The sequence below is a fragment of the Malania oleifera genome, chromosome 6 (genome assembly GCF_029873635.1).
Source record: "Malania oleifera isolate guangnan ecotype guangnan chromosome 6, ASM2987363v1, whole genome shotgun sequence".
Classification (NCBI taxonomy): Eukaryota; Viridiplantae; Streptophyta; class Magnoliopsida; order Santalales; family Ximeniaceae; genus Malania; species Malania oleifera.
This window is the reverse complement of record NC_080422.1, coordinates 15,216,246-15,233,786: the sequence shown is the minus strand read 5'-3', so window position 1 is coordinate 15,233,786 and position 17,541 is coordinate 15,216,246. Positions and strand designations below refer to the sequence as shown.

At 35.0% G+C, this 17,541-nt stretch overlaps 1 protein-coding gene across 5 annotated transcripts in view; it reads right to left on the bottom strand.

The window, feature by feature from the left end:
- Positions 1-16,111, bottom strand: part of LOC131158304 (regulator of telomere elongation helicase 1 homolog) — a 128,113-nt gene extending 112,002 nt beyond the window's left edge. For 4 of the 5 annotated variants that reach the window (XR_009137444.1, XR_009137445.1, XM_058113074.1 and 1 more), the window contains exons 1-2: positions 15,114-15,242; positions 13,120-13,361 (exon numbers count right to left, since the gene is read on the bottom strand). Coding sequence is in view for 3 of the 5 variants with exons in the window: in XM_058113074.1 (XP_057969057.1) it covers positions 13,120-13,361; positions 15,114-15,215 (344 nt within the window). In the remaining 2 variants the exon portion in view is untranslated. Of the gene's footprint in view, positions 1-13,119; positions 13,362-15,113 lie in introns of all 5 variants that reach the window. The other variant, XM_058113072.1, reaches the window with a different exon arrangement.
- Positions 16,112-17,541: the final 1,430 nt, after the last annotated feature.

The window sequence follows — 17,541 nt, the reverse complement described above, 5'->3', positions numbered from 1 at the left end:
AACAAAACACCACAAAAAGAAGATAAAGAAGCACAACATGATCCTTATACATAAAAGAGCACGTGATCAAGTACAAGAAGAAGTACAACACCAGATTCTTAGAAGATAAAAGAACAAAACACCAAAAATATATAAATATATATTAGATATATATATATATACCAAAGATATCAAAAAGGTAAAAACAGAACAGCCAGCCACCAGCTGTAAATCTGAAAAAGGAATTCCTCAGAAATATCCTGCTGCAAAAGCCCACAAGGAGGCCAGATACTGAATCCTATCCAAAAGTATAATCGAAAACATCCTCTTTCCTGTCAAAATAAAAGCATTCCATTCCAACCAAATCCCTTATAAACTGCAAAAATCACACAGATCCACAACGCCAAACCATCTTTAACCCTCCCAAATCTGAAAAAGATACAGCCAAAAAATCCTCCACAGACTCAAGACACAACCAGCTCTCTCTAAATAAGTCAAAAGGATTATTATATATACTCCATGAAAAAAAACCAATGAAGAAACAGCTGAGAAACAGAACCTGAACTTCCAAACAAAGAGAACAAACATCCAGAGATAAAGCCTTAAAAGGCCTCCTACTCTGCAGTCTATTAAGCACAACCAATGAAATAAAAGGCTTGATCTTTGAGGGGACTTTAGCCTCCCCAATGCAAGTAGGACATGTTTTTATTGGTTAAGCTCAAAAAAAGACTTTCTAGAGCACCCCACAAAAATATGGTGGTCCCTACTAGCGGAAAGAAGACTACCCACCAACAAACTTAATAAGGAGGCGAGCACCGACACCTCCCTATCATTAAGATCCCTACAAAAATGGAAATCTCAAGAGTCCCTCCCTATTTGAAATAAAGAATGAAGAAATAGATTCATTATGCAAAGAGTACAGTCTATGCAAGCGAGTAAAAGACGTGCAAAGCAAGGAAACACCAACCCAAATGTCTTCCCAAAACCAAACATGGTACAATTTCCCACAATAGAATTAGTATAAGGAATAAAGGACGTATAGCTGAGAAATACCCTTCCAAGGACTTCCACAAAAAGATCTCTACCCCAAGTTAGCATCTCACCCATTACCCTGCAAGCCAAATTTACTTCTAATAATTTTGCACCAAAGGAAGATGACTCTTAAGGGAAAATACACCATTTACCCATTAAAGCAATGTGCTTAGACACCAGCTTACCAAGACCCAAAACTCCTATCCAAACCAACTAAAGAGGACAAGTCCAAAGATCCAGAAATATCCAAATTAATACAGGCTATCCCACTCTTCTCCAATTTTTTTCTCTAAGGCCCTCTCAAACAATTGCAAAATAGTAATCAAATTTAAAAGAGACTCCCCATGATTCTCCAAAAAGAAAATAGAATCATCTGCAAACCCAAACTGAAGATGAGAAACCACAACCTCCCCAACACACCCCCCAAAAACCCTCCCTCTACAGCCCTGTAAACCAATCTACTCAAAACACCTACCACAAAAACGAACAAAAAAAAACAGAGAGAGGATCCCTTGCCTAAACCCCCTCGAAGCCCTAAAACAATATTTAGGCTCTCCATTTTAATTACAAATAAGAAAAACATTAGATAACCATCCCCCAAGACCACCACATTTTTCACCAAATCCTTTCCTCAAAAAGATTTTATCAATAAAATTCCAACTTATTCAAGCCTTTTTGAAGTCTACTTTTAAAACAACTCCCTTCTCTCTCCTTCTATAAACACACACCAACCTCATTTGCTACTAAGATAGCATCCACAGTTTGCCTATTCCCACAAAAGCACTTTAAGCCTCTGAAACAATATCTCCTCTCACAAAATTCCGCCTATAAGCTAAATTTTTTGCAACTTAAGCACACTAGTCACTCGATAATGAGGCTGAAAATCTGCAAATTTAGTAGACTTATTCCTCTTACGCTCCAATGTAACGAAAATTGAGTTAATGCTTTTACCAAAAAAAAAATCCCATTGAAAAGAACTCCTTGAAGATCTTCAATAAATCCTCTCTAACCACATCCCAACAAGAACAACAAAACAACAACAAAACCAAGCCATTAGGTGGGGTCGGCTATATGAATCATTTTCCACCAATTTATGTGATCATGGATCATTTATTTTGACAAATTACGGGCTATTAAATCCTTACTATCTCATTCCAAGTTATTTTAAGTCTACCCCTACCCCTTCTACTGCCCCCCACAGTAACTTACTCTTCCTCACTGGCGCACTATGCGGCCTACGTTGCAAATGTCCATACCATTTGAGTCGTCCCTCCATTATCTTATCTTTTATAGGAGCTACACCTAACTTACCGCGAATATGTTAATTCCAAATTTATCTTTCAATGTTATACCACTCATCCATCTAAGCATTCTCATCTCGGCAACTTTACTTTTTGGATATTTTGTTTCTTCGTCGTCCAACATTCTGATCCATATAGCATAGCTAGTCCTACGTTGCAAATGTCTATACCATTTGAGTCGTCCTTCCATTATCTTATCTTCGATAGGAGCTACACCTAACTTACCGCGAATATGTTAATTCCTTAATTTATCTTTCAATCTTATACCACTCATCCATCCAAGCATTCTCATCTCGGCAACTTTACTTTTTGGATATTCTGTTTCTTCTTCGCCCAACATTATGATCCATATAGCATAGCTGGTCTTATAGTCGCCCTACAAAACTTTCCCTTTAATTTTAAGGGTATTCTACGATCACAAAGCACACTGGAAGCACTTCTCCATTTTACCCAACCTACTTAACTCAATGCATTACATCATCTTCAATTTCTCCTTCAGTTTGCATAATAGATCTAAGGTATCGAAATCTACAAGTGCTATTTATTTCTTCATCATCAAGTTTAACTTCGTCTCCTATATTCCTCCTACCATTATTGAAATTGCATTTCATATATTTTGTCTTATTTCTACTTACCCTAAAGCCTCTAGATTCCAAAGCTTCCCTCCATAATTCTAACTCAACCTCTACTCCACCCCTAGTTTCATCAATCAATACAATATCATCTGAAAACAACATATCCTTAATGACATCAATATACCAACTACATACGCCCTTTTTTTCTAAAACCCACCATAGAACTTCCCTAGGTACCCTATCATATGCTTTCTCAAAGTCAATAAATTCCATATGCAAGCCTCTCTTCTTTTCCCTAAACTTTTCCATTAATCTCTTTAAAATATATATATAGCTTCAGTGGTAGATCTCCCAGGCATAAAACCAAATTGATTTTCTGAGATCTTCGTTTCCAGCCTTAATCTTTGTTCAACTACCCTTTACCATAGTTTCATCGTATGACTCATAAGTTTAATTTCACGATAGTTATTATAATTTTGAATATCTCCTTCATTTTTGTATATAGGTATTAAAGTGTTTTTCCTCCATTCATATGACACTTTCTTAGTTTTCAAAATTGTGTTAAATAAATTAGTTAACCATATAATTCCATTATCACCTAAGCATTTCCAAACTTCAATTGGGATGTTATCCAATCCTATAGTTTTTCTATTTTTCATTTTTTTAATGCAAACTTAACTTCGTGAACTCTAATTTTACGAATAAAACTTATATTTTTAGTCTTTTCTCATTTGTAAATTCAAAGTTTACACCTTCTATTTGGTTTTCATTAAACAACTTACTAACAAATTAAGGTTACTAATTGTGCTTTCAAGTTAAATTTCAGGAATTATGTGTTTCGTAAAGTAAAGAGTTATACTTGGCAAAGATTACATGAAGTCTAACTTAAAGCTACAGGTCATGAAGAATATGAGCATATTGAAGTGTTGATCAACCGTAGACAATGATAAAGCTATATGACATGAAGACTTAGGATTTAAGCGTATTTATTTTTTCTAGAGTCTCGTGTAAGTACTTCTAAACTTCAATGTTGTGATTGAAGCACTTAGAATTTAACTCTGGACTTAGAGACCTGATTTAGAATCTGGAAAATATTTTTATAAGGTCCAAAATACTCTTCAAAGTTAATATAAACAAGTTGTGGAATCAAAATGTGAAAAACGCTAAGCAGTACAGTGTTCAGGCGACTGATATGCTACTGCCAGTGTAAAAAGGAATCAGAACAGGTTCAGGCGACTGAACTCTCGGCGTCAAGCAACTGAACTGCTACTGCCTGTTTTGGAGCGCTATTTTTAAATAGTTCAGGTGACTGAAGTGTATGTTTTAAACTTTCTAACAGCGCTGATTTATTTCCAAAATCGAAAGATTTGGTTTCCAAACTTGGGGAAAACAGTAACAATTTTTCCTACTCTATATAAACATGATTTTTACACAATTAGGGAAACTAATACTCACACATACACATTGAAATTCTTGATTCAAACTCTGAAAAGCTGCTGTGAGTTTTTGCTGAAAGCCCTAAACGTATTCCGATTTCTATTCTCTGAATTCTTCTATTATAATCAGAATCCTTTGCAATCTTTGAGAGCTTCTATTGTATATTGTTGTTTTTGAGTATAAAGTGCTTCTTATAGTACAAATTGTGCTCTATTGTGAGAGTTATCCTTGTACAAACGAATTTATATTGCTGTTTTTGCAATCGGACGATTCTGGGTTAGAATTGTTGCCTAGCGAAAGGCTGTTCTTGTTAAAGAGGGGTCTCCACCTTGTACTCCACCTATTGAACAAAGTGGGTAAAGGAAATCCTCACAGCAAGTTGCTTGAGGCAAGGACGTAGGCAGAAAGCCAAACCTTGTAAAAAATCTGGAGTTCAATCTTCTTCCCTATCTCTTTAAATTCTGCAATCATAAACTGTTGTGTATGTTTTTGAATTAATTGGGAAATTCTGTTGAACGCTCAGTTTTGTTTTGAAGTACTTTGAATAAATCTATTGGGTTGATTAATGGTTTGTATGTTTTAAATTTTCAGTTAAAATTCAGACAAGCGCTGAATCTTTGAATTAAATTGTCGGTTGGCTGAGGTAAATATATTGTGGTTGTTTATCCATTCAAAGCTTAAGTTGTTAACTTGATTGTTTTATATTGTTAGATTTTGTCTCAAATACATACTTGGAACTTTTTTTGAATTTAGAGTTGATTGTGAACTTGCTGAAAGCTAAATTCAGAATTTGATTTTCAATCTTATATATATCTACGATTGTTGATTGGTATAGTATTGTCGCTAATTAGTTGATTGTGCAATATTTGTGAGAGATTGTGATTGGTAAATTTTAAAAAGAGTTAAAATAAACTTTGATTCCGCATAATAATTTTTAAAATACCCAATTCACCCCCCCTCTTGGGATTATACCGTTATTTTCAATTGGTATCAGAGCCCAGGTTGTAGCAAATCCTAATAGGTAGTTACACAAAGATCGTAATGGCAAACATAGGTGTATCCCCTTTCGGAGAAGGGCAATCCTCATCTAGACCTCCAATTTTCTACGATGTGAACTACACCTTCTGGAAACAACGTATGAGAATATTTTTGCAAACCATGGATTGGAAAGTCTGAAAAGTAGTAACCCAAGGCAACTATGTGCCTTCTAAGACTGTAGATAACAAGGAAGTTCACAAAGGCAATCGAATTAAGTGAAACTGATATGAAACAGCTACAAATAAACTCAAGTGCAATGAATGCCTTATACTGTGCGCTAGACGCCAATGAGTTTAATTGGATAATGGGATGTAAATCTGCAAAGTAAATTTGGGACAAACTAGAAGTACTTATGAGGGAACTGTAGATGTTAGGGATAGTAGAATCAACATGCTCACTGGTGAGTATAAGGCCTTTAGGATGAACCCAGAGAAATCCATAACTAGTATGTACACTAGGTTCACTCACATAATTAAGTCCCTCGGAAGAACTACTCTACATATGAAATGATTAGGAAAATCCTTAGAGGACTTCCTCTTATTTGGGAACCCAAGGCCACTGCCATAATTGAAGGCATGAACTTAAAGAACACTTCCCTCGATGAACTCATAGGGTCGCTTCTCAAGTATGAGATGGCTATAAATGAAAGGACAACTGAAGTTAGCAAACATAAGAAATCCATTGCACTCAAAGCTTCAAAAGAAAGCTCGAGTGACGAAGAGGATAATGAGTTGGATGATGATGACTTAGCATTATTCACTAGACGACTAGGCAAATTTTTTAAAAAGAATAAGATTTGCTAGAAAAATTAAAGGAACAAAAATGGACAAAGGTGAATCAAGTAAAAGAAACTAAGGCAGAACCCCCAACTTGCTATAATTGTAAAAAGGTAGGCCATATAAAATTTGATTGTCCACAGCTTAAGAAAGATGCTAAGAAGAAGAAGAAGAAAGCAATGAAAGCAACTACTTGGGATGGCTCCAACTCCAGAAGCTCGAAAAGTGACTCAAGTGATCAAGAAGTAGCCAACATTTGCTTCATGGCGAGAGATGACAAGGTAAACTCCTACTTAAATTCACTTACAGAATCTAGTGATGAATCCTATAATGATTCATGTGAAAGCATGCCATCTTATAACAAAATACAGACAGAATTGTTTTTCACTACATAAGAGGTTCATTAAGGTGTCCAAAATAAACATCACTTTAAAAGGACAAAATGAAATGCTTATGAACCAACTAGAGTCATCTAAATCAGCTGAAAAAGAAAAGGATTTGGTTATTGCTGAACTTGAAAGTAAAATAAACTAGATGGCCAAAGAACTAGTAAGGTTATAAGCAAATTGTAAAGATATAAAAGATTCAGAAATACTCAATCTTGAAAGTAAAATAGAGGACCAATCTAAAATCATTTACAATTTCACAAGAGGAAACGAAAACTTCAATAAACTGGTTGGATCGCAAAGAATGTCTTTACATAAGGCATAGGATTCAATGGAGTTGAAAACAAGAAGAAAAAGAACCTCTATATGGGGTATTTTGTAAAAGCTTTTATATCTATGCTAGTACCTCCTCAACTAATGCATATGAAGTTATGAACACACCACATGTTTCCTATGTAAGGAGAAGGGACACATCAAATTTGAATGTCCATTTAAGAGGAAAAATGTTAAAAACTAAAAATGTGTGGAAAGGCAAAAACACAACTAAAACAAACCCAAAAAGACCTAAGAAGATTTGGGTACCTAAAGTAACATCTTAAATCCTTTTTGTAGGTATGTTTTAGGTCCACCCCATTAAAAGACAAATGGTACTTGGATAGTGGATGCTCAAGGCATATAACTGGAAATAAGTCCAAGTTCACATTGTTGACACTAAAGGAAGGTGGACATGTCATTTTCGAAGATAATGCTAAAGGTAGAATTATCGGCATCGGCAAAGTCGGTAAGGAACCCTCCTTGATAATTGATAGTGTAATATTGGTAAAAAAGAGTTAAAGCATAATCTACTTAGCATGAGTCAACTAAGTAATAAGGGTTTTGACTTAACATTTAAAAAGGACAAATGCATAGTTGAACATACCGAAAAGCATGAAACATTGTTTATTGCAAAGCGGGTTGAGAATGTATACTGTATAAATTTTGAAAATCTGGTATCTCAAGAGGTTAGAAGCTTCACGACCTTAAATGAAACTAGTTGGCTATGGCATAGGAGACTAGGACACCCTAGCATGGACCTGTTGTCCAAGTTAGCTAAAAAGAACTTAGTCAAGGGTTTACCTAGCACAAAGTTCATAAAAGACAAGGTCTGTGATACTTGCCAACTTGGGAAGCAAACCAAGACTAGCTTTAAGAAGAAGCAACACATCTCCATTGAAAGGCCATTGGAACTAATTCACTTAGACTTGTTTGGTCCCACTAAAATACAAAACTTAGGAGGAAAGCAGTACGCATTTGTCATTGTTGATGACTATTCCAGGTTTACCTGGGTGTTATTCTTGTCCTCCAAAGATGAAGTGTGTAAAATGCTAACCAACCTACGTAAGAAGCTTCAAAATGAAAAAGAGTATGGTGTTCTACACATTAGAAGTGATAGAGGTGGAGAATTCAAAAATAGAGATGTTGAAAATTTTTGTGACAAAAATGGAATTTCTCACAACTTCTCAGCACCATGTACACCTTAAAAAAATGGAATTGTTGAAAGCAAGAATAGATCACTTTAGGAAATGGCTAGGACCATGCTAAATGAGCATAACCTGCCTAAATATTTTTGGACTAAAGCGGTGAACACCACCTATTATGTGATGAACAGAGTGTCCATTAGGACTAGCCTAGATAAAACTCCTTATGAACTTTGGAAGGGTAAAAGACCAAACATCTCTTACTTCCATGTATTTGGATGTAAGTGTTTTGTCTTAAATGATAAAGGGGACCTAGGAAAATTTGATGCTAAGTTAAATGAAGGAATCTTCCTAGAATATGCAGTAAACAGTAAAGCCTTTAGAGTTTATAATAAAAGAATCCTTTCTATCGTAGAATCCATACATGTAGCATTTAATGAAGCTAACCCATTCTCTTCTAAACCTACTGATGTTGATGATCTAGAAATAAGAAAGAGATTAGAAGACCTAGCAATTCATGAAATCAAGGATGAGAGCAACGAAACCAATATACCATCGAATGATGACTATCTAAAACAATCTAAATTGCATAAGGAATGGAAATTCGTGAAGAATCACCATAAGGATCAAATCATAGGTGAACCATCACGAGTCCGCTAGATCCTCATTAAAGAACCTATGTAATCATTGTGCATTTCTATCTCAAGATGAACCTAAGAATACAAATGAAGCAATCAATGATGATTCATGGGTAGTAGCTATGCAAGAGGAATTGAATCAATTTGAAAGAAATAAAGTTTGGAAGTTAGTTCCTAGACCCGCTGATCATTCTGTAATTGGCACTAAATGGATCTATAGGAATAAGAATGATGAAAATGGCATTATAGTCCGTAACAAAGCTAGATTAGTAGCTCAAGGTTACAATCAAGAAGAAGGTATTGATTATGATGAGACCTTTGCTCCCGTAGCAAGAATGGAAGCAATCAGAATGCTACTAGGCTACGCATCCCACCAAAACTTCAAACTCTACCAAATGGATGTGAAAAGTGCATTTTTGAATGGATATATCAATAAAGAAGTGTATGCAACACAATCCCCTGGTTTTGAAGACTTCCATTTTCCAAATCATGTGTTTAGACTAACAAAAGCCCTATATGGATTAAAACAAGCTCCTAGAGCTTGGTACGAAAGATTGAGTGGCTTCTTGTTAGAAAACGGCTTCACAAGACGTAAAATGGATAGTACCTTTTTTATAAAATTTAAGATCGACGATATGCTCATCATACAAATCTAAGTTGATGACATTATATTCGGAGCTACAAATGAGGAATTATGCAAAGAATTCGCTACATGCATGCAAGATGAGTTTAAAATGAGCATGATGGGCGAATTGATGTATTTCCTTGGTCTTCAAATTAAACAAGCCAAAAATAGAACATTCATAAATCAATCAAAATACATAAAGGTCTTGCTCAAGAAACTTGATATAGAAGGTGGCAAGCCATTGTGTACCCCAATGAGCACTTCCATCAGTTTAGATAAAGATGAGCAAAGAAAATCGGTAGATGTTAAATACAACCGAAGCATGATAGGTAGCTTGCTTTATATGACAACCAGTAGACCTGACATTATGTTCAGTGTCTACATGTGTGCCAGATTTCAAGCTACACCTATAGAATCTCATCAAATAGATGTTAAAAGAATCTTAAGGTATTTGATAGGTACTATAAATTTAGGTTAAAGGTATCCTAAAGATATAGTATTTGAAATGATCAACTATTCGGATGCAGACTACGCTGGATGTAAAATAGACCGTAAGAGTACAAGTGGTACTTGCCACTTCTTAGGACGTTCTCTGATATCTTGGTTTTCCAAGAAACAGAATTTCGTGGCATTATCCACTGCTGAAGCTGAGTACGTTGCAGCAAGTAGTTGTTGTGCACAAACGTTGTATATGAAACAACAACTCAAAGATTTTAATTTGGAATATGCGGCAGTGCCCTTTAAGGGTGATAATACTAACGCAATAAATATATCCAAAAATCCTTTATCTCACTCGAGGACTAAGCATATTGATATAAGACATCATTTCCTTAAGCGTATTTATTTTTTCTAGAGTCTCATGTAAGTACTTCTAAACTTCAATATTGTGACTGAACCTCTTAGGATTTAACTCTGGACTTAGAGACTTGATTTAGGATCTGGAAAATATTTTTATAAGGTCCAAAACACTCTTCAAAGTTAATATAAACAAGTTCTGGAATCAAAATGTGAAAAACACTTAGTATAGTGTTCAAGCAACTGATATGCTATTGCCAGTGTAAAAAGAAATCAAAACAGGGTTAGGCGATTGAACTACTACTACCTGTTCTGAAGCGCTATTATTAAATAGTTCAGACGACTGACCACATGGTTTAGGCGACTGAAGTGTATGTTTTAAACTTTCTAATAGTGCCAATTTATTTACAAAATCGAAAGATTTGGTTTCCAAATTTGGGGAAAACGGTAACAATTTTTCCTACTCTATACAAAGATGATTTTTACCCAATTAGGGAAACTAATACTCACACATACACATTGAAATTCTTGATTCAAACTCTGAAAAGCTGCTGTGAGTTTTTGCTGAAAGCCCTAAACGTATTCTGATTTCTATTCTCTGAATTCTTCTATTATAATCAGAATCCTTTGCAATCTTTGAGAGCTTCTATTGCATATTGTTGTTTTTGAGTATATAGTGCTTCTTATTGTACAAATTGTGCTCTATTGTGAGAGTTATCCTCGTACAAATGAATTTATATTGCTGTTTTTGCAATCGGATGATTCGGGGATAGAATCGTTGCCTAGCGAGAGGGTGTTCTCGTTAGAGAGGGGTCTCCACCTACCAACGGAGAGAGGTGTACTCCACCTATTCCACCTACCAACGGAGAGAGGTGTACTCCACCTATTAAATGGAGTGGGTAAAGGAAATCCTCACAGCGAGTTGCTTGAGACAAGGACGTAGGTGGTAAGCCAAACCTTCTAAAAAATCCAGTGTTCAATCTCCTTCCCTATCTCTTTAAATTCGGCAATCATAAGCTGCTGTGTATGTTTTTGAATTAATTGGGAAATTCTGTTGAACGCTGAGTTTTGTTTTGGAGTACTTTGAATAAATCTATTGGGTTGATTAATGGTTTGTATGTTTTAAGCTTTCAGTTAAAATTCAGACAAGCACTGAATCTTTGAATTAGATTGTTGGTTGGCTGAGGTAAAGATATTGTGGTTGTTTGTCTATTCAAAGCTTAAGTAGTTAACTTGATTGTTTTATATTGTTGAATCTTGTCTCAAATACATACTTGGAATTTATTTGAATTTAGAGTTGATTGTGAATTTGCTGAAAGCTAAATTCACAACTTGATTTTCAATCTTATATATACCTAGAATTGTTGATTAGTATAGTACTGTTGTTGATTAGTTGATTGTGTGATATTTGTAAGAGATTGTGATTGGTAAATTTTAAAAAGAGTTAAAATAAACTTTGATTCCGCATAATAATTTTTAAAATACCCAATTCACCCCCCCTCTTGAGATTACATCGTTACTTTCAATTCCAACTCCATTCTTATGTTTTTCTTTTCCAGTGTACCAAAGTTTAAATCTTGATTTATCAATTTCTCTAACTTTCTCCCCCACCCACTTTGTTTCTTGAAGGCAAATTATATTAATTTTTCTTCTAATCATTATGTCCACAATTACCATGTTTTTACACGCAAGTGTCCCTATATTTCAAGTTGCTAATATAATCCTAGTTTCATGAACTAACTTCTTTACCTGCCCACATCCAGAATGATGCAGGCATATTTGAGTGCCAACACCTCAATTCCCTAAAAATAATCTCCTTTCACTCATTAATCAGCTTTACCCCCTTCGCCTAATCACACTCCAGAAGACCCCTTTCTTTCTTCTTCCCTATCCAACAAATTAAGCTTGCCTAAAATGCTGTTTTTCTTAGCCCTAAATCCCCAAAATCTTCAATATTCCAAAAATTTTAACTTCACTTTTAGGCACTTTAGTCTTTTTCATAAACCTAAACCCTTCCCAACCCTTCTCAGCATTCTCACTCCAAACATTCCTAACCAAATTTTGAAAGGACTTATGACATTCCAAACTTTCTCAAGGAAGTTGTGTTCAAATGATTTTAAAACCATCCAAAGCATCATATATACCAATTTTACCATTTGGAGCCTCCATGTTCAAAAGCAAGCACTGTTGTTTGTGTTTGCAAGACTATTAATTGTAACAAAATTTGTCAATATTAACTAACAATATAAATAGAGAATGCATTTGTTTGAAAAAAACAAGGACAACTTTTTTTCTTGGATATCAAATAAGCTTTTCATTGGATAAGTGAAGAAATTTTATTAAGATAAAGAGAAGAGTAAAAAAAGAATTAGAACAAGATATTCACCAACAACAAACAAAAACAAAGAAGTAAACTAAAACTCACTGCTAATATAACAATGCCCTTCAATATCTTTGCATATCAACCAGATGTAGACTCAAATATGCTTTTAATTTTTATGTATGCATATCACCCTAACCAAACAACAGAATTGGGTTATAGTGTGCAATGTCGAGACAGACATTATGGATATTCCAAGTCAATGTCATTAAATTGATGAGTTGTGGTGTCAAACTGGGATAATTAACGGGTTGATGGGTCTAATCAAACAATCTAAGTGCTCTTCCAACTGCAACATTAGTTCCAACCAGAAGGAAATAAGAAAAAGGACAATTGGACAAGTATCCACTGTCTGCATAATAGCAGGAAGGAGTGAAAAGCAGGGAAAAAAAATGAAAGCAGAAATAAAAAACATAAAATGAACAAAAGAGAATGCAAAAAATTAAAAACACACAAACAAAACCTCCTTCTGTCAGCTTGAATATATTATGGCAAAGCACAGTACACCTAGCTGTCAAAACCATAATAAGCATAAAATAATCTGGTGAAAAGCATTTCCATACCCCTTGCGCTGCACAAACATTTTACAATAAGGCAAACACTAGCAAACAAGTATGGGATTGTCATGTAATAATGCTGTGCTCTACGAAATGGTGAAAGTCTCATTTGCAACAATATACCCACTTGGATCAACACTGACCTGTAATTGGTTCTTTTTAGTTCTCGTATCACTTGCTGGAGCTGGCTGTGAGTGCGTGATGTATACACTATCGTAGGCAGATTGTTAGCCTTTGATTGAGATAGTGAAACATCTAGAGGGCTGCTTCCCATATTCTGACCAGTTGAGAAAGCACCCAAACTCTTCCTCCAAGCCAGAGTAGCGCAGAGTAGACACAAGGTTTTCCCTGTTCCAGTAGGAGACTCCAGCAGCGCATTACATTTCTGCCACATCATGAAGGTATGCACATATTTGATTGTAACAAATGATGATGATATTGCTAGAAATCTCACAGAATTCTAATAAAACATCGAGTTGCTTAAACTGTTGATCATGATATTTCATGGGTTAGAGAATGGAAGCCGCCCGTAACTTTGTAGAACAAACACAACCAGAAACTTAGGAACTAAAATAACTTGTTCTTCATGTTTGCTCTAAAAATAACAGCGGGGAGAAAAATAAGTGTATCTTGATTTGTGAATATGAAGATATATTATACTATTGTGGACTAAATCATAACTGCTCATGAGTCATAACCATATCGCACTAATTCAAACTGTTATGGTCCAAGCAGTACTAAATACCATCTCAAATCACAAACTCATGTTACAAATTTCAATATAAGAGATGTTATATTATTGTTTAGTAAATCCTAATTCTTAAAAGACCAATGTCAAAAGATGTCAGGAAGAGTCATGGTAACCATACTCTTTTAATTGCACCATATGGTTCTAAGCACACTCGCCAACTTCTTAGTCACAAATCACATAGTGAAGATGCAGTATAATTGAACTAAAATGGAGTTGTGCAGTATCAATATTGTTCAGAATAGTGCCAACATGTTCCAAAACAAACTAAAAACCTAAATCTACAGGAGACCATCCAAACAGGGGGGAGACTCGTAATAACTAGGATGCCCCAACTAGAAGAGAAAATGGTTGTGCTGGGTGCATTGTTGGAGGATCATTCAGACAGTGTCATCAGCCTTGCAGCAGAGCCTCAAATGATTTTGGATTCTAATCAAGATGCGATCTCTGCAGCTAGGCTGCTAAAATGAAATGGACTTTATACCACTTAGAATTCTGTGAAGCTTGAAGTGATTCTCAACTGAGAGTTTATTGGGTGGACAAGTTGGTCAAATGATACTTCAGTGCTTGATTCTCAGAGATTTTTGGCTTCGTAGGAATTCTCGTTGGGCTTCCATTCTTCTAAATTCCCAGAAGCATCAACAAAAAAGCTCATGATTGGGTGCAATGTAGTTAACCAGTCACGATATCAACTTGACTAAAACTTGCCAAGGAAAAAAAAAGAACTTTTTCCATGATGCAGGACATAAAAGAAACAGAAAGAAATAATTAAGAGATATAAATAAAAATAGAAAAAAGGGAAGGAGAAGAGAGAAGAAGAGAGAAACAGCAGGATAGAACAGAATCAGGATGGATAGAGAAAGAGAAAGGGAGAAGGAGAAGGCAGAAGAAGAAAGGAAGAGGAGGAAGAAGAGGAGAAAATGGGGAGGCTGCACGAGAGACACAGAGGGAGAGAGAGAGAGAGGTCAGTCCTGAAATTATGAATTCAAAATAATAACTAACACAACACACAAAGAGAGTATTTATACACGCAACATTACAGCTAAAACAAATAATTACAAAAGAGTCCCATAATAGTTAAAATACACAAAATAAACCTAAATTAACTAAACTTCTAAAATAACCCAAATTTCAAACTAAAATTAAAATTTTAATTTCTAAATATAAGCATCTCAAGTTCACAATTAGCATTCCTCAATCATTTTCACTGCCACAACCCAAATCCCAGAATTCAAAATTGAAGGTGATTTCAAAATTAGATCGAACAGATTAGCTAGATGAAGTAATTTCCAAAAGGTCAGTTGTGAAAGATAAAAGGTGTTGCTCGACAAAATTGGCATCATATTACAACTATTTTTGTTTTGTTTAATTTTAGTGCAAAATACGTACATTTTGTAGAGATTGAATGACTTTTTCCATGTAAACAAGCTGGCAATCATAGGCCTCGAATGGGAAATCGACATTGATTCCTCTGATATTGTACGTTGGCATCTATGGATTCTTGAACTCTAATTTCTGTTTGAAAGTAAAGAGAATATCAGAAACGCATAACAAGGAAGTAGGAAACAGAAACAGAAAACTAGAAACCTAAACTGAAAAACATAAACTAAAAAAGAAAACTGTCAACTTGTTTGGTTATTTATCATCAGTTTTTCATGGAATTCTAATAATGCCATACAACGAAACCATGTCATGTCATTATATATTAATAAAATGGTTGAAATCAATGCCACATTCATCAAAACGGGAAAAAAAAGGATGAACATTCGCTCCTGTATTAAATGAGACCGCCTTACATCTTGGTCACTTCACCTGTTTCTTTCCTTTATCTATGACTTCTACAAACTACAACGAAAAATGGGTAAGTAAACTAAAAATTAACCTGCAAATTTCATATTTCTAACAGCAATTAAATGCCCCTATCCAGCCAAGTAGCCTGCACTGCCACTGATAGCTTGATACTCTGATTTTTACGCCCAAAAGCTTCAAAGCAATGGACAAACAAATTGTACTCACATGGGTTCTGGTGACCGAGTATCACCCAATCAAGATTAAGCCCCTATCCACTAAATCAGTGTAACACCCATCCCAACCAATTTCTTAAAATCACATTGCACTATCGTGTGCAATAAATGACTAAAAGAATCCAAGCCGAATAACAAAGAAATTCAAAAGCAACACCCTTTTTTGAAAGGCTTAAGAAAACAACTGCTGAGGACCGTGGCTGGAGGTCGTCGCCTGAGAAGACCACCCGCCAATTCGTTTCAGCAAAAAAAGAAAATTAAAACGAAAAAAAAAACCAAAAATGGAGGGGGAAAAAAAAAAGACCAAATTAGATAAGCCAGCGAGGAAAGGGATGATAAGGGCGGCAGAAGTACCTGGGCCGGCATATGGTGAGGGCGGGAAGGCTCCTGGGTTCTGCGTTCATAAACCTAAATATAAAAATAGAAAAAGAAGTTGCAAAATAGGGCGGCTGGGACCTAGCGGGAATGCACCAGCACTACGCGGTCTGCACCCCATGGCGTAATTTTTAAACTCATCATCCTAAAATTTTTATATTTTTTAAATAAATATATATATGTCTATATTGTAATAATCTTCTAATTAATATTCAACAATGATAAGAAAGAAAAATGGAGGCAAAAGTGAATTTGAGATTTTATGTAATGGAATTAAATCTCTCTCCAGTATATTGGTAGCTTGGTTTAGTACAAGTCATTAAATTCATTCATTTGCACAAATGATTTAGTTGGAGCAAGCATATACAAGTTTTATTTGAGCTCAAGTTCAATTAAAAAAATTTAATAAATCAGTTTAAGCATGGTAGAACTTGATTATGCTTGACTTGTATGTAGCCTAGATTTTAGCGTGACATCCTTGTCTTTTTTTATTTTTTTCTTTTTTTTTTTTTTTTGAAATTATGATTCAGTCTTCACATAATCAATGTCGTTTTCCTACAGCATGTTTATATCTGTTGGCTTATTTATTGACTTAAATTGAGGAAACAAATGTTACAACGCACACAATCACACTGTTCATTTAAAATCTTTTCTATTTTCAATTAATGTTAACTGAAATTTCAAATTGTTATGGTGTTGTGAAACCTTAAAAGAAATCCTTATAGATCCTTGAGTCCCTGAGGCTAACAATTTAACTTAGTTAAATTATTTTTTGAAAAGTAAGGTGTACTTACAAGAGGAGTGAATTGAATTTTTAAAATTTCTTTGTAAATTCTTATTTTACAAATTCCTTTAGTAAAGTATTAATCCCTTTTTTTTAACTTGAGTTAATTTGCATTCACGCTTTTCAACACCGCAACTTCACAAGTACAATTGATTTGCAATAACCAACACTCAATTCAATCAATTACTAGCTGATCTTGTGCAATATAACTAAACTATAAATTTAAGCGCCAGCTTCCAAAAATTCACATATTGATATTAATGTCTTGAATTTAAGTATGTAACCAACTAAATATTAATGAGTTTTTTTAGTTAATCAATTCAACTACCCCTTGTGGTTGCCGGCCCTGTATTGATCAATCAACATACTGCCTTATGGTTTCCGCAATTCCCAAACACAAAATTAATATCCGATGAAATTTGTACACACCATGCAGTTTATTCGTGTGGTGAATTTTAAAGAGGTAAGGGAATAGAGTGACAAAAACCAACAATTTTTAAACGAGATTCGTTCTATACCCCACATACCTTCTCACCTTAGGCAAACCACCCAAGGATTACACTATACCGCTCCCTTGAACGGGCGGAGCAAACCTCTTACACACTCATTCAAGTATGATGGAATCATCCTCTTC